Genomic DNA, 19,266 nt, shown 5'->3' with positions numbered 1-19,266 from the left:
CAAGAGCGCACTCGCGTCTCCGCGCGTAGCCACAAGAGCTACGCAGAGTCATTCTATTTCACACCCTCGGTGTCTGTTTTCCCCTGGGTGGACTTGCTTAATGACTCACTCTCGGAACCGACCACTCCATCGACCGTGGCCTTGGAGGTCTCGAGCCGGGTCTCAGCCGCGGTCAGCTTCCCTTTCGTCTCCTCAAGCTCTTGCTTGAGGGCTTTAATATAATCGATGGCCATTTCCACCGTACTGGCTTTGCTGACCTGTTGGTTCCCAGCCTTCTCCTTTTCTTTATCCACCCCTTTCGCATTGCATAGGGCTTCTTCCTTGGCATTTTTCATGTGGAAGAACTCCGCGGGAATGAGAGTTTCTATTTCTTTAAGCGCGTTATTGATGCGATTTCGGCGGCCCTGCTCTGCAAGTTTGTGATTAGTTCGCTTGGAACTCAGATTCTCAGTCAAGGTCTCGGGGTACGAGACCCCGGGAAGAAGAGTGCCATCCAGGATATGCTGGTAGTTGGACTTGGATGCTAGATACAGCGCAGACGTCTCGCCCGAGGTCCCTGCAATCGACACCCGTTAGCTAATGTAAAATGAAGTGGAGGTGCTAGGCAGAACATTGGGATACACACCGTCTCCACGGACTAGAGGCTGGATGCTGGGACTGATCTTGGGGCGCAAGTTGGGACTGGCGTGTGTGGAGCTGAGGCTCGGTCGTTTCCGACTCGAGGGACCCAACTTGGGCGTGTCCGATTTCTTGGCTACTGGTCCGCTGGGAGAAGGCATGGCGATGGTGCGCGGACTGGGGGCGACGGAGCCGGCGCTTCGTTCCGCGTTCGAGGCCGGTTTAATCTCAAGAGCCGGTGAAGCTGGCTCTGTACGGATGGAAGTGTCAATGCGGTTGACCCGAGGACGAGAAAGATGCGCCGCGGGGGTCGTAGCTTCGGGGAGAACAACATCCTCCATGATATCATCGTGCGACTCGGACAGCCCGCCTTGGATCTGGCTTGGGGGTTGAGGGGCTACATTGGGGCTTGGTTGGGACCGGTAAATGCGCATCAACATGGCTGGAGTAGCCGGTTCGCTGGTCTCCGACTGCGGACCGACCGCAGGGGACCTTCGAGCCGGAGGGAGGGCCGGCGGAGGCATCAAGGGTTCAGAGAGGGGCTCCGGGGAGACAGAATCTTGTCCAGAACTCTCGTTGCTTCCGAATCGAAGGCTGCTGCCACCTAAAGGCCGATTCTTCGGGTCTCCATGATCCTGAGAAAGGCCGTTCAGAACCTCATCGGAATTGATGTTCAACAGGGACTTCTTTCGCGTTTGAGGTCGCACGGAGGGAGACTGCTGCTTCTTCGCACGGGCAGAGAATGTCTTGGTCGTCGAAGTTCCGCGACGATGTTTGCGTGTCAAACCCGGAGATGACGGGGCAGACGAGGCGGGAACAGCGTTGTCGGCCGGCGACGGCATGAATCCCATGTCGGACAACTGGGCGGCGGCCGGGAAGGGGTAGCCGTTCGAGTTCGCATTTTGGGCTTCAAGGGCTGGCGAGGTGAGCGGAGTGAAGTACTCCCCAGGGATAGTGTACTCCGGAAGCCGAAACTGAGTTTCTAGCGGAGTCATGGCGGGCGAAACAAGGGGGGTGTAGAGAGCCTAGGTGGAAGCGGGTGCTTGCATTAGCCATACGCACGCCGATGGACGGACCGGCGAGTCAAGGTGCATCTTACCTGTTCCTCGTTCATACGAGCATACCGATCATACATCTCCTGATTTTCTTCTATGCGCTGAGGGTACGTGGCCGCGTTGCCCTGAAGCTCAATGCTGTTAGGAGTTGGCGGGATCACCTGTTGGCCATGAGGGATGTATGGCTGCGTCACGGGAGGACAGTGCGAGTGACGATGCGGCTGGTTCTGTGCAGGTTGTTGCGATTGAGAATGCTGGAAGAACGCAGGCTTCTGGGCGATGAACGCTGGGGTTAAGGGGGAAGAGTAGGACGAGGAGATGGCAAGCTGCGGCTGCCCTTGATTTCCCACGGCATAATCCCCCATGGCGCGATTGTATGACGACGGCTGAGTAGCGATGGGGTCGGTGTCCATTCGAACGAGCTGTTCCTGGGCGGACGGAGCGGTGGAGGCAGGCATGGAGATAGGATGGGCGATCGAGCGCTGGGAATGAGGATCGGTGGAGCCCTGCCCTTCCAGGTCGGGGAAGTGCATTCCAAACTCGAGGAAATTGGAGAATTCATCGTCACCGGGGCCTGCGACGTCCGGCCAGGACAACGGGTGGTCTTGTTCCATTGAGATCGATTGCCTCTTTTCTGGGAGATTGCGCACGGGATACCTAGTCGGTTGTCCAACCTGCCCTTCTCTTTGATACCCGAATATTTTATTCTTTTTACCCTTCTGGTAGTTCTTTCTTTTCTTTTCTTTTTTTTTTTTTCGGAGTCGTTGATTTCTCCTGCCGTCGGAGGGAGGGAGAGAAAGCCTCGGTATCGAATACCAAGGAAGTCAGTCTCATCAAAAGAACAAATGATTGAAGAAGATAAAACCGGAAAACAAGAGATTATGGGCAGGAGGATTATTGGTAACCAGATAGAATGCCGGACATGATGACGGTGTGTGGGGGAGGGGAGGGTTTTGTTGGATAGGATTTTGACCGTGAAGATCAAGAAATGAATGATACCCCTCCACGACCGGGGATCGGATGGAAAAGAAGAAGCGCAAAGGCACGAAGGAGAGGAAGAGGGAGAAAGAGAAAGCAACTAGTGGGAGGATAGAAGCGAGAAGCGAGAATACGATTTCAGCCGGGGGGGCTGATTGGATAGGCTAGACATCGATCTAGGAGGATAGTCGGTCTTTCCTGGACTTTTTTAGTCCGTCTAGGTAACCCGGTCTTCGGTCGAGGGGGTTCAGAGGGCAAAGAAAACGAATCGGAAGAGAGTCGAGGGTACCTTTTTTTTCGGCGCAGACGAGCAAACCGTGGAAAGGGCGTGCGTGGTAATAACCCGCCCGGTGCGTCCCACTCCGGTATCGAAGGTCGATACCGTACGGTAAATCTGCGGGGTTGTGACTTTCGACTTCGAGCGTCGTGACCTGATAACGTGACATGACATAAGGCCATCCATCCCCATCTCCAGTGTTCGTGTTCACTGTCCACTTCCATACGCCAACCTTCCCATCGGTTTGTCTTCCTGGGTTGACATCTCCCGCCTCGCTGCCCGCCATGAGGCCGCCCGTTCCAGACCTCGCGTTACCGAAGTCCCGCAAGTCGTCCTCGCCCGACCAGCGGTGGATCGATCCCCGCAGCGCTGCCCCCGCGACGTTCTTTCTAGCCCGCGAAACTCCACCCGATGAGCTGGAGTCGGGAGATAGCATGTATGGCGTCCAGAGTCTTGAAGAGACCGTCCAGCAGGCCAGCCTGGATGCTTCCAGGTGGGAGTCGGAGAACGCCCAAAGCATTTCGGATCCGTTGTCTCCCGTACCGTCTCATCCTGCTCGTCGCAAATCCACCGTCACCCCCTTCGACTCGTTCCATCTCACCAGCCGAGAACCGTCCCTGCCCTCCTCGCACCCGACCTCTCCTCGCCCTTTAACCCCTTTGAACCTTGATGTCCCCGATGACACGGCCTCTCTTCCCAGCAGCCCCAAGTCAATCTCCAACCAGTCCACGCGACATCTGGATGAAATCTCCATCACCGATGACCTGAGTAGCCAGGCAATTGCTTCCGGGGAGGAGGACGATGAACTCCGCCCGCCGTCCGGGACGGGTCCCGACAGTACCTCCCAGCTAATAATGCCCAGTATCAGGATGCCTAGCCGGAGACCGTTTACCGACCACGGGAAGACTATGGGACGTCTAAAGGTGCTCATAGCGGGCCCTCCCGGTGAGTATGAAAATACCCCCCCGTGGGTCGGGGTTTCTCCAGCGTATACAGGTCCTGTATTGATCGCAGAATAACCAGGTTCCGGAAAGACCTCCCTCATCAAGGCCATTGTCCAAATATGCGAGGATATTGTCCATGTGGACTCCTTTCCCTCCCCCACCCCTCCCTCGAAGCCCTCTAGATCCAACATTTCCCATGGCCTGCCACCGGCCGTTTCAGAAATATATGCCAGTACAAAACCGTACCCCGTCTGGTGGTCGGACCTAGAAGACTCGCGTATTCTGCGACGGCGAAAGAGTCTCGGTGACATTGTGCTGGAGCGTAATATCTGCTTTGTCGACACATCGGCCAACTCCTCCACCCGTGCCGGACAGACCGATGCTATTATTCACTACATGCATAAACAGCTTGTTCGGGCGATGGCGTCGCTTCAGCGTCCCAACCACGATTTCCAAAACTTGCTCGCAGGCAATGGCGGTGCCCAAGTGGATGCCATCCTGTTTCTCATCTCCGAGGGTAGGCGCTCTTCATGTGTATTGGGTGGTTCGGAGGCTTACACGCTGGCAGAAACACTTTCCGTAGATATCGAATGCATGCGCAAGCTCAGCGAATGGACGAATGTCATTCCCGTAATACCCAAATCAGATCTTCTAGTTCCCGACCAGCTTCACGCCCTCAAATCTGCTTTCCACAGTAAGGTTCAGGACGCCGCCGTTAAGCCCTTCCTTTTCGGAGATGGATTCTCAGGGGACACCGATGAAGTGAATGGTCGGCTACCCTTTGCTACCTCGTCCGCCAAGTCAAGCGATGATGACATGATGGATGCCAGCACCTTGATGAGCCCGGACTATGTCCAGCCCTTGGTCGCGTCAGAATTGGATCTCTTGACCCGAAAATTGTTCGATCGCGAGAATATGGCCTGGATCCGCCATCTGGCTGCCAAAAAGCTTGCTCAACGGCAAAGCACGGTCCAAAATGGCCCGGTACCTTCTATTCCCGGCGCTGGCAGTCGTGCTATCCCAAGTTATACAATGGCCCGACTTTCAGACTGTACCCGCCACGAGGAGAAACTGGCTCAGGTTCAACTCGCGCGGTGGGCGTCGGACCTCCAGCAAAGCCTCCAGAACGAACGGGAACGATACGCTGCCATGGCGCGCGGAGAACGTGCCGTCTGGCTGACAGAACGACTAGGCGAGTGCGTGGTGGACGGATCCCTGGTGCCCATCACGCAAACCCCGGGGTTTTGTGGTCTTCGGGCTCCGACAGAAAAGGCGGGCGCCCTCCTCGTTCGGGCACAATCCGGGCAGAACGTCGAGTATCATCTCACACGAATCAGCCCCCAGGATCCACTTGGTCTTGTCAAGTGGTCGGAGAGCCTCAAACAGCGGGGGTGGGCCCTCGTCCAGATCGTGGGCAGCTTCGGGGTCGTAGGAGGGCTGGCCCTCTGGCTTGCGAAGTCTTGGGGATTGCCGTCTCGAAATCTGTCGGACTGGCAACTTGACTGGTGCAGTCCCATTGACTAGTTCCCCCTCCCCGGCTATCTATTCATCCTGCCCCTTTGTCCGCTTAGTCTCGTACTTTTCTTTTTTTTTTTTTTTTTTTTTTTTGTAATGCCTCGCTCGGACTATGTAGGTACTCGATTCCATTCCCGGAAGGTTGATCGGTTGGCATGACGGTGAAATGCATTTTCTACACAAGAAACATCCATTGCTGGCGTTTTGTCTTGGGTGGTGGGACTTATTGTTGCTTTGCCGAATCCCTGCCCCCCTCGCGTTGTTTAGTTTAGTTGCGACTGTGCTTTCATGTAGTGAGCCCCATGGATCATGTTTTGACGGAAATGTCATCATGCACGGTTGAATCTGTAGCGGAGTTACTTGGGATGGGCTTTGCGCAGTCGAGCGCGGACGTCTTTATTATCTAGAGCGGTTAGCCCCCTACCTAATGCACAATGGCTGCTAGTTTTGGCCCGTGACCTCCTCGGTATGGCGGTAGGTATGCATTGTAGACTACGTAGTACGGGTTTACAGATGTAGAAGTCAAATAAACAGGGCAAGCTTTTTATTCGAGATACAAAAAAGATCTACCCGTCCGGCGCAACTCTTCAAATCCCTGGTAATATGGAAATGAAAGATCTCTCGGACTTTTAGGATAATAGTGTGAAACGCTCAAAACGCCGAAAATCAAAAAATAATAAAATCCACGTCGTCAATCAAAACCATCTTTCCGGCGGTTCAATTAGAAGGGAAACAAAAATTAAGTAATATCGCCCAGTGATCATGGGAACCCCTGCTGCGGATATCACCGAAACAATTTCTTCGAGGTCGTTAAAAACAAAGGAAAGGAAAGATAACGTCAAGGGCAGTCACATTCGTTTCCATTCAAATCAAAGACACATTAATTGCATTTAGTCGACCTCCTCCATGGAGCTCTCGCCGGCGGCAGCGGCAGGAGCGGCCTCCTCGGCAGCCTTCTCCTCGGTAGTCTCGGTGTCCTCGTCGATGTTCAGACCGAGAGACACGAGCTTGTGGATGCGCTCGGCGAAGCTGGCAGGCTCCTCGATGGTGAAACCGGAAACGAGGAGAGAGGTCTCGAAGAGCAGCTGGGTGATCGACTTGACGGTGCGGTCGCTCTCGCCATCAGCCTCGACCTTCTTGCGGAGCTCCTGAATGATAGAGGACTTGGGAGAGATCTCGAAGGTCTTCTTGGAGGACATGTACGAGCTCATGGAGGTGTCACGGAGAGCCTGGGCCTTCATGATACGCTCCATGTTGGCAGACCAACCGAACTGGCCGGTACGGATGGCGCAAGGAGAGCCGACGAGCTTGTGGGACACGACGACCTTCTCAACCTTGTCGCCGAGGATGTTCTTGAGGCTCTTGGCGAGACCCTCGTACTCCTTCTCCTCCGCCTCACGCTCGGCCTTCTCCTCCTCGGACTCCTCAAGCTCGAAGTCCTTGGTGATGTCGACGAGCTTCTTGCCGTCGAACTCCTTCAGCTGGGTGAAAGCGTACTCATCGATGGGGTCAACCAGGAACAGAACCTCGAAGTTCTTCTGCTTGAGGCTGTCCAGGAAGGGAGACTTGGCGACGGCCTTGATGGACTCGCCGGTGATGTAGTAGATCTGCTTCTGGTGCTCCTGCATGCGAGTGACGTAGTCCTGGAGAGAGGTGATCTCATCACCAGACTTGGTGGACTGGTAGCGGAGGAGCTTGGCTAGGGTGTGGCGGTTCTGGGCGTCCTCGTGAACACCAAGCTTGATGTTCTTGCTGAAAGCAGAGTAGAACTTGTCAAACTGCTCGCGGTCCTCGGCGATCTCGGTGAAGAGCTCGAGGGTCTTCTTGACGATGTTCTTCTTGATGACCTTCATGATCTTGTTCTGCTGCAGGGTCTCACGAGACAGATTCAGAGGCAGATCCTCGGAGTCGACAACACCCTTGACGAAGCTGAGCCACTCGGGGATGAGATCGGTGGCGTCGTCAGTGATAAAGACGCGGCGAACGTAGAGCTTGATGTTGTTCTTGGTCTTCTTGGTCTCGAAGAGATCGAAGGGAGCGCGCTTGGGGATGTAGAGGATGGCGCGGAACTCAAGCTGACCCTCGACGGAGAAGTGCTTGACGGCCAGGTGGTCCTCCCAGTCGTTAGACAGAGACTTGTAGAAAGCAGCATACTCCTCCTGGGTGATGTCGGCAGGGTTGCGGGTCCAGATGGGCTTGGTCTTGTTCAGCTCCTCCTCCTCGATCTTGCTCTCCTTGACAGTCTTGGTCTTCTTCTCTTTGTTCTCCTCCTCCTCGTCGACCTCCTCGATCTTGGGCTTCTTCTCATCATCCTCATCCTTGGACTCCTCTTGCTCCTCCTCGGGGACCTCCTTCTCGGTCTCCTTCAGGACGTGGAGGTAGATGGGGTACGAGATGAACTCGGAGTGCTTGCGAACAACCTCCTTGATACGGCTCTCGTTCAGGTAGTCGAGCTGCTCATCCTTCAGGTGGAGAACAATCTTGGTACCACGGCCAATCTGCTCACCCTCGGTGTCCTGGGTGAGGGTGAAGGTGCCACCAGCGGCGGACTCCCAGACGTACTGCTCGTCATCGTTGTGCTTGGACACGACGGTGACACGGTCAGCAACGAGGTAGGCAGAGTAGAAACCAACACCGAACTGGCCGATCATGGAGATATCGGCACCGGCAGACAGAGCCTCCATGAACTGCTTGGTACCAGAGCGGGCAATAGTACCCAGGTTGTTGATCAGGTCCTACAGTTACGAGGTTAGTAAGGGCTCAGCGAGGGAGGGTGACAAGAATGGTACGTACAGCCTTGGTCATACCAATACCGGAGTCCTGGATGGTCAGGGTCTTGGCTTCCTTGTTGGGGATCAGGTCGATGCGAAGGTCCTTGCCCGAGTCGAGCTTGGAGGGGTCCGAGAGAGCCTCATAGCGGATCTTGTCAAGGGCATCGGAGGCGTTGGAGATAATCTCTCGCAGGAAAATTTCCTTGTTGGAGTAGACAGTGTTGATAATCAGCGAGAGCAGCTGAGAGATCTCAGCCTGGAACTCGAAGGTCTCAGCAGACATGATGAACGAAAGAAAGTGAAAATTCTGTACGAGCGCAGGACGAGTTAGCGTTGAGCATTCACTCGTAGTCCACCGAGAAGCAGGAGATCTGGTGGGGGGATGATGGAGAATAGGATGTATAGAGAATAAAGCTGGAGATGCGAGGGCCCGCCGTTCGTTTCAGAAACCTCAAAGCGAGGCTCGCTGGTCATGCTGCGAACTCTGCACCTGCGCACCCAGCCAAGGTGGGTGGGGGGGGGGGGGGGAAGAGGGTCGGGTCGGTGAGAGAATGGGTTGAGTACTTACAAAGTCGTTAAAAGGGAAGAGAAGAGGGAGAGAAAGATGTCAATGGATGAGAGAGACAGGTGATAAGAGGGATGGAAGGTGATGAGGTAGAGAAATCACAGGGAGGAGAGAGATGAATGAAGAAGAGAAGAGAGAGGGCGAGGGGGAGAAAAAAACTGCCGGGGCGGAGAACTTAATGTTCTTTCCCACTCGGGTACGGTCGTTTCTACGGCGATCCAGCAACTTCCACACTCTCCGCCGCTTCTTCGCCATTCTGCCGGTCCTGCCAAAGCCGGTTCGGTCGCCCGGTCGCTCGGTGGCCTGGCTGCCTGAGGCGGATCATCTAGAACGTTCCGCTCCACCAGGCACCCCCGCGGGACCAATCAGCGGTCGTCCCTGCACACCGTCCCTTGCTGCACCCCGTGACTCTCCGCCTGCCTCTCCGCCAGAAGGTTCTATCTGCCTTACTCATCCTACAGATCGGTAACTTACTCCGTACTTAGTACTCAGAACAATGCTATATCCATTTACATTCCCTAGCAGAAAGCAGAGCTATTAAGAACAACACGGACATAAAGCTCGCTATGCGAAAGAGCAGGCAAAGTTCATGTCAACACAGTGATAGAAGCAAACTTCGGCGAGGATGCACCAATGACAGAACCCCAGTGACGAAATGTTAAAATAAATAACTTTTCCAACCGCTAATATGCACTGTGACAAAAAAAAAAAAAAAAAAAAAAAAAAAATGAACAGGAAAGAAATAAAACCATATGGTAAAATCAGTTCAAAAATAATTTCAGTAAAAAAGTGAAAAGGGGGGAAGGGTCACATAACACATGTCATTATCAGTAAGAGGGAGTAGTACATGTCCTGGATCACAATGAGCATCCAAATCAGTATGCTGCAGTAAGCCAGGATGAAAGGGCTAGAGAGAGAAGGAAAAAAAGGGAGGGGGAGAAAGGCAATCAAAATGAAAAATAATGGGTTAGATTGTTGACGGTGTCCGGGGTTTTTCTTCTTCTTTCATTCTCTTGCTTCATTCTTCTCATTTTTCACGTTCACATTCCCGTGGAGGTCTTATTCTGTTTTCTTTTTCGCGTTGTCTTTCCTTTCCTTTTGGTATTTTTCATTGTTTTTTTTTTTTCTTTCTTTCTTTCTTTTTTTCTTCTGTTAATCCTTTCAATCCAGGACGATGGGAAAGGGGCATCATCTAGGCAGCCTGGGGCTGGTTGCGGTTCTTGACGTTCCCGCGGCCGCGCGGAGCGAATCCTCCACGTCCTTCGCGTTGGAAGCCGCCACGGCCCTGGCTGCCAGCACGGTCACCGCGGCCGCGACCGGCACCACCTCGACCAGCAGCGAAATTGGCATTTCCACCGTACGCATTGGCACGAGCACGGCGCTCTTCGACGTAGATCTGCTCGGAGCCGATCTGGTGCGGGTTAGCAGCCACGGCAGCGGCGTAGCCGGCGGGCTCAGCAAACTCAGCGAACGCGCAGTTCTATAGACAGCAGTTAGTCGGGATACCGTCGGAGGAAAGGGGTCATAAAGCAATGGGAGCTTACCTTTTGGCGGCTCACGTCGAAGTGCTTGAGCTTGCCGAATCGGGTGAGGGTCTGCTTCAACAGGTTTGCGTCCACCTTGTCGTTCACGTTTTTGATATAAGCAAGAACGGGCTGCTCTTCGCCCGCGCGGGACTGGGTCTTCTTGTGATCGTGACCGGCAGTTTGCCATCCGGATCCATCGTTGGAAGGAGGCTGGCTAGAAACGTTCTCGGCGGCGGGAGCGGCAGCGGTCGCCTGAGACGAGGCAGCAGCGGGGGCAGGCTTAGCAGGAGCAGGAGCAGGAGCAGCAGGAGCAGCAGCAGCAGGAGCAGCAGTAGCAGCGGGGATAGAGGGAACGACGGGAGCCGGAGCACCGGACTTGGAGGCGATGTTGGCCCAGGTCTTAGGGAGAGCCCTGGCCGGGGGCGCATTCTCCTTGGGAGGTGCGGGGGCCTCCTTCTGTGCAGACGGGGCGGGAGTGGGCTCAGGGGTTGGCGGCTTCTCAGCCTCAACCTCCTCTGGAACGGCAGCCGGCTGCTCAGGCTCGACGACCTCGGCATCGGTGCCATTCACTTGGGAAACGTCTTCCTGGGGTTGCGCTTCGTCGCCGTTCTCCTGGACCGATTCAGCCTTCTCCTCCACCTCGGGGGCAGGCGCTTCGGTTTCCTGCACGTCGACGGCCGGGGCAGTTTCGGGCTCGGGCTGCGTAGGCTCTTCGACAGCAGGCTCATCAACCGGGGCAGCGGGAGCAGCGGGGGCCGCGGCCGGGGCGGTCTCCTCATTCACAATATCCTCCTCGTCAACCAAGTACCGGAAGACATCATTGAGCACGTAGTAACCGTTGGGCTGTTCCGCGAGCACGAACGTCTGCACGAATTTACGAGAAGGCTCCGACTTATTCGAGATCTCGCCAATGACGGCAATCAAGATGTTGTCAAAAGAGGCCTGAGAATCAACATTCAAGACGCGGACTTTGCACTCCTGGAAGTCAAGCTGCTTTATCTTTTCGTTGATAGCCTGATCACAAAAGCAGGAGCAGTCAGTCAGATGATAAACGCGAAAGCTGGAAAGGATGGAATTAAAAAAGCTCACCTTCTGGCCGACCGCGACAGGGACCGACTCGGCCTCCGTGCCAAAGACGAGCTGAGAGCGCCGAGAATAGAAAAGCGGCAGCTTGTCTGGGTTACGGCTCATGGTGGTGTAATACTGCTCGACAAAGTACCAGCCAACCTCGTCCTTCGAAATTCCATTCTTCTGCTCAGGAAGGACATTCGTAGGAGTGGAGGACTGGGCCGGCTGGAAGTTGGCAGCATTGGGGGCGGAGACATGTGCGTGGCTGAAGGAGTCGTGATAGGCGTGTTGCGCAGGGAAGCCGCCGTTGATGGGAGCTTGAGTTGTGTCGGCCATTGTGCAATAGAAGAATTGAAAGGAAAGGAAGAAGAAATCTAGGAAGTTGAAAAAGGACTCAAGAAGCTATATCAATGAGGTCTCTCTATGTGGCGAAGAAATAATGACGAAGAATCTAGCAAAAGACGAAACTTTTCCGGATCGCTTGACTATCACGGTTTCATTTGTCAGTATTGGAAGACAAGGTGTGGTGGGCGCGGGTGAGGATAGCCAGAAGGTACCCACAATGCTAAATGGAATTTAAGAGAGATAGAAAAACGAAAAGGTCAAGGTCTGTGTAGACTAGATCCGAATGCACGAAAAAGAAACAAGTAGGACCAAGGTCGCGTAGAGGTTGTTGAAGGAGAAACGAAGAAAGGAAAGATTCTTGTGCGATTTCCAATCAGGTAAGAAAGGCAAATTAGATGGGTTTTAAGGCGATGGAGAAGTTGAGAAATCGATTGAGAGGAAATGATGAGCAAGGAAGTCCGATGAGATGAAGGACAGGTGAAAGTTGAGGGATGTAGATAGCCGTAGCAAGCAAGCAAGCAGGTGATGCTGAGGAGACGAGAAGTGCGAAATCCGTCGGACTGCGCACCTTCCTTTAGCGGTGCCGCCATCCTGTTTGGGAAGTCCGGCAGAACGCGCGGGCCGAGCGACACCGCCTGCCTATCCGTTACGGTGGCCCCTATACGTGTCTGGGCGAGAGTAGTACTAGTACCGTCTATGGACATTGCGATTAAGTAGGTAGCTCGATAGATACATTCCAGAAAAAAAAAAAAAAAAAAAAACCAAGAAGCCTCCAACATAGTGGAACAGTAAAATCACCAACAGCCGAAGGAAAAGAAAAGGAGAAGAAACAGAAAGCATGCTTCGATGCGCCGCGAGGTTGGAAACACAACGACTAACTCGAAAATGAGGGGTATGATGGACATGGGAGGATAGGCTTCTCATCAGATAGTTAATATAAGTATCAAACTCATTCGTGGGGTTCGCCAAAACGAAGAAGTTGACATGAAATTACAATGAACATCAAAGAGAGACGAAGCAGCCCCGAGAAAAGATCCGAAGCAACGCAACCCAGACAAAAGGAACAAAAAAAAAAGGTATCACATAGCAAAGTCGACTTATAGGCGGGGATGCGCAAGATTAAACAGGTCGCCGATAGGTTTATGGGGAGGCCGAAGATTCGAAGGCCACCTTCTCATCCAGCACGGGCTTTCGCATAACGGCATCCTGGCCGGTCATTCGTCGGTCTAGGGCTCGTTCCACCTTAGCACCGAGCGCCAGTCTGTCCAGGTTGTCGGTTTTTTCGGCGGTGGGCACGAAGCGCTGCTTTTGAAGCGGTTTGTTCTCCAGTCGTTCCAGTCCGTCGCGTAGATTGTGGAAATCGGTCAGACGCGGGTCACCGCTGGGCAGGTTGGCTAGGGTGCGGTCCGAAGAAGCGACGGAAGGGCTTCCGCTAACGGTTGAGAACCTCTTTGATGTCCGGTTCTACATCAATATCAGAAGAACGTTGTGACGGGAGCAAAGCCTGGTTCAACTTACGGATTGAGTCATGATGGGTCTTTCGGAGTCCAGAGAAGTATGTCTAGCCATGATAAAGGGGATCGTCAATGTTGATTGTACTTGAATGATGCTCAATCGAATCGGTGGGCGTGAGGTTGACTGGATACCAGATCACACGAACGATGCTGGGGTGGAAGTGGTTAGTTGGATTAGGGCAATGGCTTGGGAAGGCAAACAGAAGGAAGAGGGATAGCAAGGAGATAGATGGGGATTGAAGCAGTCGGACAAAAGGGACTGACAGAATGAATAGAGGAGATATGTCGGTATCATCCGACAAACATGATTTTTTTTTCAGGGGAGAACTTTGGTGATGGCCAAAGCAGCGAGAACATACCTTGAAGGCGGAGGAGAGATATTGGCCGACAAGAAAAGATGTGGGAGGGTGCCAGGCGGTAGGTATCTGAAAGGAGAATCGAAAGATGTAGGCGGCAGAAGAAAGCGTCTACTAGTGTTTTTTCTTTTTTCTTTTGTTCAGTCAGTAGAAATTGAGCGGAGCCAAGGAGGTGGGCAACGCGGTGATTGACATGCAAGACCGAATTCAGGAGAGCCGGGGGAGTCAAGGGAACGGATGACAGCGTGGGTCACGGAGGCGCTGCAAGAGCTGATAAAACTCGGCCACGCGAAACCAGGGGAATTTTGGGAATGGGTGCGCCCGTCCCGGTACCGTAAAGGTTGGTTGGTGGTACAAGTACGGAGTACAGTTGGGAAGTACTCCTAGGTAAGGTGGTAGACTGGTAGATTCTGGGACGGACGCTTTCGTATGATGATCATCGGGCTCCGTTCTTTTTGGGTCCTTCGGGTGAATGCATCATACCATTTCTTTTTTTTTTTTTTTTTTTTTTTTTTTTCCTGCTTTTCTCTCTGCTATTCTGTTTATTTCTTTTTCTTTTCTTTTCTTTTCTTTTTTTCTTCCCCATCTATCGGTCTTTTTTCTAAAACTTGACACCCACTCTTAGGTAGATTACTGCCACGTGCGGTATGGGCCTTTAGACCATGATAAAAGGAATGGCTTGGCATCCACGCGAGCCGATCGCGGACACCAAATTCCGTTTCCATGGAAGACGACCGAGGTGCTTTCTCACGCGGTGGCAAATCAGTGAAGTCATCCATTCTATCAGAGTGCACAGTCAGATACATAGTAGACAGTAGTACTACTGTACAACGCCCGAAACAATCGGCTCTCGTTGGCACCTGAACACCTGAAACAGCCTAACTCTACGGAATCTCTAGTCGGCCTTAGCTCCCTCTTAGCTGCAGCCAGAGAATTGATATCCGTATTGATCATCCATACGGAGTAGGTACCTAAGTTACGGGGGACGTATCGCTGCCTATCTGTAAGCTATCCCGGGGGCGGTAGAGAAAGCGGTCTCCAAGACCCGGCATTATCTCGCAGCCCCTCACATCTTTTTTTTTTTTGTTTCTCCCCGTCTCTTTGTTCATGTGTTGGTTGTGTAAGTTCAACGCCAAAAATAGCGTTCCTCATTTATTTCTTTGAGAGTGTCCTTCTCTCTAGCCCGGATTGCGTTCGTGAGGCGTTCTTTGTTGGGGATCAGCAAGTTACATTCCTTCCGCAACCCATCATGCCGAAACCCAAGACTTTCTTGAAAGAATCCAAGGCCAAGAAGAAGGCCTCGCAGCAGGTAAATCCATACCTTTCTAATTCCACTGTTCTATAGGATTATCATTGTTTCGGTCAATTGACGAAATGGAAACAGGCCCCCGAGACTGCCGATGAGTTCCTAGCCGGTAATATCTAATGACCTTCTAGTCCCTACTTTCGCTAATAACCATGCGCTTTTGTAGTCGGCGTGGAACAGGAAGAAGCGGGAGAAAAATGGAGGGCCGGAGATGCTGCCAAATCCATGCGCTTTTTTATGCGCGCTATCGCGACCTATGATGAGGGCTTGAAGAAGCACCCTCAAGCGTTCGATCTAGCATACAATAAGTAAGTCGCCGACACTCCGGCACACAGCCAGTCAAGCTTATTATGAATTAGGGCGAGAGTCCAATACGAAATCACCCAACATCCTAGACTGGCTGCTCAGCTACCCGCCCCGGTGGGCGACATCTTGCAAACAACACTGCAGTCGCACAGAGAAGCGCTTGTCCTAGATCAGGACAATGCAGACGTCTTGTTCAACACGGCTCAGGTCCTCACGAGTCTTGCGGAGGCTATCACCGACACCAAACGCCCCGCCGATGAACAATTGAACCAAGCCGTAAAGTTTCTCCAGGAAGCCCTAGAACTCTTCCAGCGTTGCCTCCTCCTGCAAGAAATGAAATACACCGAAATGCAAGAGCACATCAAACAGATGGAATCCGGAGCTTTGGATCAACGCCCCGAGAACATTCAGCCCACAGAAGAGCAGATGGACGATGCAGGTGAATCAATGACCTCGGAACAACAAGAGCAATGGGCTGCTGTGGTTGAGCCGGTGACAAAGGACACGCTTGTGGATACCGCCGTGGCCCAATTGGAAACACTCACCACCCTTTGCAACCTGCTCACCTTCGATCCCCGTGTCGGGCTTCCTTGGGTGGAGGGATACTCCACGGACCTTCTCCAGGAAAAGATCACGACGTATGTCGATGGTTCCAGCAGAACATACGACGCTTCGCTGGCCCGTGCAAAATTCGCCTGTGCCCTTGCGGAAGTACTGTACCGAGGTGGGCGTATAGATGTTGAAACGTATTATGGAGAACTTGCGCGTGTTTTCACTCCCGAACTGGACCTGTCCGCGGATCCCGATGGTCTTTGCAGCAAAGCGGATGCGCTTACGTCTTTCAATACCGCGGTCACAGACCTGCCCCCTTCTCATGACCATGAGATGTTTGCTAAGTCGTTGAAGCTCAGATGGCAGGCACTATCGGCGGCCCTGGATGGCTTGACCAAGGCTTCCAAGATTCCGGATGCGGAAAATTTGCCCAAGATCCATCTGGCTAGAGGGGATGTAGAAGTCAACCGATGGCGGCTTGGTATGCCGCCCTGGGAATTTGCCTTGGCGCAGCAGAACTCCACTCTGCTCCTGCAGAATGCTCAAACATATTATCGAGGCGCGGCGGCCTTGGCCCGAAGAGACGGGGCCGCAGACGAAGAACGGGATGGGACTTGTAAGGGAGCCATAACTGCTGCAATGAACGGTCAAAAGGAGAAGTTGGACCAGCTCAAACGCAGCGCGCCCAAAGAACTGATGGTGGTTGCGGAAGACATGGTGGAGGACGGTTGGGTGATCCCTACAGACATGGAGGCGTTGCTGTCGTAAATATATATACCCATTCCCACCAGTAGCAGACACCGAATGCTCGTCTCAATCAGATGTCCGATCTGGCCTTCACTTCCCCGTCCATCTGAAAAGCTTCTTTTCGAAGGTCGTTCTCTTCGCAGAAATGAGTCGCTGCCGCCGCCGCCCCTTCCAGGTCGGAAACGACCGACTCGAGACCCGATAGCAAGCTCTCAATTTCTACTCTCTGAGCCTGGACTCGTTGCGCGAGTTCTGCATTTTCAGTCTGGGTTGCTTCTATTTTCGAATCCAGAGTCGTCTGCGTCTCAAGTAGATACGGAGCGAGGTGAGCGCGGTACAACTCATCCGGCGACAAAGTGTGGGCACTGAAAAGCAAGTAACATCACATAGTCAGTCAAGGTCCTCAGCGCGAACAAGAAAGAACCGAAGAACTAGAACGCAAGGGAAGAAAGGGAGTATTTACGCGACGTCACCGTCTCCTTGGCCGTGTTCCTTTCTGTAGATGGCCTCTCCGACCAACCTATCCAACTCGTTCAATTGACGCACCGCGTCCTTCTCCTCCACGATGTCCTCGAATTCAGCGCGGGCACTTTCCTCCAACTTCGTGTTCAACTGTCTCCACACGGACTCCAAGCTCGCCGGGACGTACTTTGCCGGCGTTGGGAAACACCCCGAGAAGTTGGCGTACGAGTTCGCTCGAAGCGTGCGGCCCAGAGCCTGGTCGAACACCTTCTGCAGAACGGCGGCGCGCGGGCCTGGCGTAAGGGGAATGGGGACGGGAGGCGGGGGAGAAGGCGAGGCTGCCGATCGGGACGGATCAGGGTGGGAAGGGCCACGTTCTTCTGTCATGGTCTAGAATCAGACACTATCGTTCGGGTTTCTTTCTTTCTTTAGTGGGGTGGAATGGATGACGGGAGAGCGCAGTTGTTGGAGTTGAAGCGAAAGCGAGAAACAATCGGGGCGCGCGTTGCGGGAGGACGCGCTCGGTCACGTGCTTGTATAGAACCAGGGAATGCGAACAACTGCCTATGGCACCCGCAAGACAATATTGCAGTTAGTTTCAGATTTTTTGTATGAAAAAAATACCGTTATTGATGGAATAATCCCATGTCTTCACGCAATCTTTGGATTCGTATAAGTTAACGTTCATGCTATTAATAGAGACACAGGTATGAGCCAGAGAAAACGCCCAGATCTACCCCAGCTAAGCGGTCAATCGCTGGGTGCTACGATTTCCACCAAAATGTCAAGATCGTGCAATATCATTCTCAGCTCTAGGATCATGGTGAGGACCGAGCCTGTGGAAGGCGGACTTGAAGGCAGGCCAGGAGATGGATACGTAAATGATGCTATTCCAGAAGCCCTGCAAAGGAAGGACAAAACTGGATAGATGGTTCAAGACAAAACTGAATGAATGAGGAAACGCAATAGCATATACCCGGTTGACTGTGGACGGAACCTAACGTGATCTGTCAGTCACAATTCTGGACCCCCAAGCTGAAATACATGGGCAGATAATTGCCGTTGTACTCACCCAGGTGATAATCAAAGCAATAAAGAAAAGCATTGCATACTTGGTGTAGGCCCAAGCTGCAGAATTGATTTCGCCCACCATTGCGCGGCGTTTGAGGGTTTCAGGTCTCAGCGGCCTTGGCGGCTTCAGCGGTAACCCGCTGCCTTGCCCTCCTTCGATAGTAACCGAGTATGAACCATAGATTGAGGGAGGGTGGTGCGGTGAGATCGGGCTCAAGCTTTCTGTGACTGATCGGGAGATTTCATTGGGGGCCGCTGCCTCGCTGGTGATGTGGATTTCGGTCGTTTTCAAACAGACCGGCTCATTTGGAGTCTCGCAATCTGCTTTCGCATAGAGCTTGTTGATCTTGCGAAGCTGCCGCCCTCTCTGGTAGATCAATTTGCCTATGCGCGCATAAATTCCGAGGGTCAGGAAGATAACAAACCAGACCGGGCCGTAGAACAAGGCAACTCGCAAGAAGTCCCAAGACGGTGCAACCCAGCACCAGATCTACACCAAGTATCAATATATAGACTAACTCTGACCGCGAATTCCAGAGCACTTACCAGGGCGCTTCCGTAGACCTTTCCGCGCGCCTCAGTTTGAATGAAGACATATGCGAAGGCTGGGATAAATGGCAATCCATAGCAGAACGCAAGATATTTCCACTCTAAACGTCGGAGCTGGTCCGAGTCATACCTACGAAAAAAGGTCAAGTAGACATTGCAGGCCATGGCAAGAGTCCATAGCGCATCGGCAGGCATGAACCTAGTTGATATCGGTGTTCAGTATGGCGGATTTTTATAGGGCGTTGACTACACAAGCCATTGAAGTAAAAACGCCTGGAGCTGGCAAAGAGGGCTATCTAGGCCTGCCTGAATGCCTGACTGAGATATAACGGTGGCCAAATTGCTCATGATGTTGCTCCAAGAGGCATAGAATACCAGGCGGTTGATGGGTTTCCGAAAAGAACTAGAGCAGATGAAGGAGAGGATGATGATACTGGTGGCTGCTAGAGACACCGCCGAGTATACCCGTTCTGTGATCGAGATGGCATATAGCTGACGTTCTGACAGCGACATAATTCCAAGATCATAGTGAGTAGGGCAGTCTTAGGAAGGGTGAACGAATGCCAATTTCCTCTGACTTGCTAGTCCAAAGTCACGGCCAAGATACATAAACTCAATGATCCAGTGGGGAAGGCGTTATCTGGTTTTGTATATGATTGCTAGCATAATTGAACATACAAAGCCGATAGGACTTTGCAGCTACTCACGTCGCTGCATCACATTTCACTTCAAACGTCATCA

At 52.9% G+C, this 19,266-nt stretch overlaps 7 protein-coding genes across 7 annotated transcripts; 2 read left to right on the top strand and 5 right to left on the bottom strand.

Moving 5' to 3' along the window:
• Positions 1-53: 53 nt before the first annotated feature.
• On the bottom strand, positions 54-2,287 carry KD926_006598 (phosphate-sensing transcription factor PHO4; the record flags this gene model as incomplete). The annotated part of the gene is made up of 3 exons (XM_053099597.1): positions 54-556; positions 626-1,643; positions 1,718-2,287. The coding sequence occupies 3 exons, from the start codon at positions 2,285-2,287 to the stop codon at positions 54-56; spliced, it is 2,091 nt and encodes a 696-aa protein (XP_052956681.1).
• Positions 2,288-3,212: 925 nt separating this feature from the next.
• On the top strand, positions 3,213-5,396 carry KD926_006597 (uncharacterized protein; the record flags this gene model as incomplete). The annotated part of the gene is made up of 2 exons (XM_053099596.1): positions 3,213-3,873; positions 3,952-5,396. 2 exons carry the CDS (start codon positions 3,213-3,215, stop codon positions 5,394-5,396), a joined length of 2,106 nt encoding a protein of 701 aa, XP_052956680.1.
• An 881-nt stretch (positions 5,397-6,277) lies between these two features.
• Positions 6,278-8,441, bottom strand: hsp90 (chaperone Hsp90; the record flags this gene model as incomplete). Its single annotated transcript, XM_053099595.1, has 2 exons — positions 6,278-8,122; positions 8,181-8,441. The coding sequence occupies 2 exons, from the start codon at positions 8,439-8,441 to the stop codon at positions 6,278-6,280; spliced, it is 2,106 nt and encodes a 701-aa protein (XP_052956679.1).
• A 1,474-nt stretch (positions 8,442-9,915) lies between these two features.
• On the bottom strand, positions 9,916-11,653 carry KD926_006595 (NTF2 and RRM domain protein; the record flags this gene model as incomplete). Its single annotated transcript, XM_053099594.1, has 3 exons — positions 9,916-10,203; positions 10,268-11,263; positions 11,339-11,653. The coding sequence occupies 3 exons, from the start codon at positions 11,651-11,653 to the stop codon at positions 9,916-9,918; spliced, it is 1,599 nt and encodes a 532-aa protein (XP_052956678.1).
• A 1,149-nt stretch (positions 11,654-12,802) lies between these two features.
• Positions 12,803-13,231, bottom strand: KD926_006594 (uncharacterized protein; the record flags this gene model as incomplete). Its single annotated transcript, XM_053099593.1, has 2 exons — positions 12,803-13,126; positions 13,181-13,231. 2 exons carry the CDS (start codon positions 13,229-13,231, stop codon positions 12,803-12,805), a joined length of 375 nt encoding a protein of 124 aa, XP_052956677.1.
• A 1,550-nt stretch (positions 13,232-14,781) lies between these two features.
• On the top strand, positions 14,782-16,464 carry KD926_006593 (uncharacterized protein; the record flags this gene model as incomplete). The annotated part of the gene is made up of 4 exons (XM_053099592.1): positions 14,782-14,841; positions 14,917-14,947; positions 15,005-15,146; positions 15,198-16,464. 4 exons carry the CDS (start codon positions 14,782-14,784, stop codon positions 16,462-16,464), a joined length of 1,500 nt encoding a protein of 499 aa, XP_052956676.1.
• A 49-nt stretch (positions 16,465-16,513) lies between these two features.
• Positions 16,514-18,720, bottom strand: KD926_006592 (uncharacterized protein; the record flags this gene model as incomplete). The annotated part of the gene is made up of 5 exons (XM_053099591.1): positions 16,514-16,808; positions 16,964-17,295; positions 17,783-17,902; positions 17,978-18,466; positions 18,523-18,720. The coding sequence occupies 5 exons, from the start codon at positions 18,718-18,720 to the stop codon at positions 16,514-16,516; spliced, it is 1,434 nt and encodes a 477-aa protein (XP_052956675.1).
• Between the last annotated feature and the right edge of the window lie 546 nt (positions 18,721-19,266).

The sequence above is a fragment of the Aspergillus affinis genome, assembly GCF_023601865.1.
Source record: "Aspergillus affinis strain CMG 70 chromosome Unknown NODE_35_length_286873_cov_86_307686, whole genome shotgun sequence".
In the NCBI taxonomy this organism is placed as follows: Eukaryota; Fungi; Ascomycota; class Eurotiomycetes; order Eurotiales; family Aspergillaceae; genus Aspergillus; species Aspergillus affinis.
This window is presented reverse-complemented; position numbering and strand designations above follow the sequence as displayed.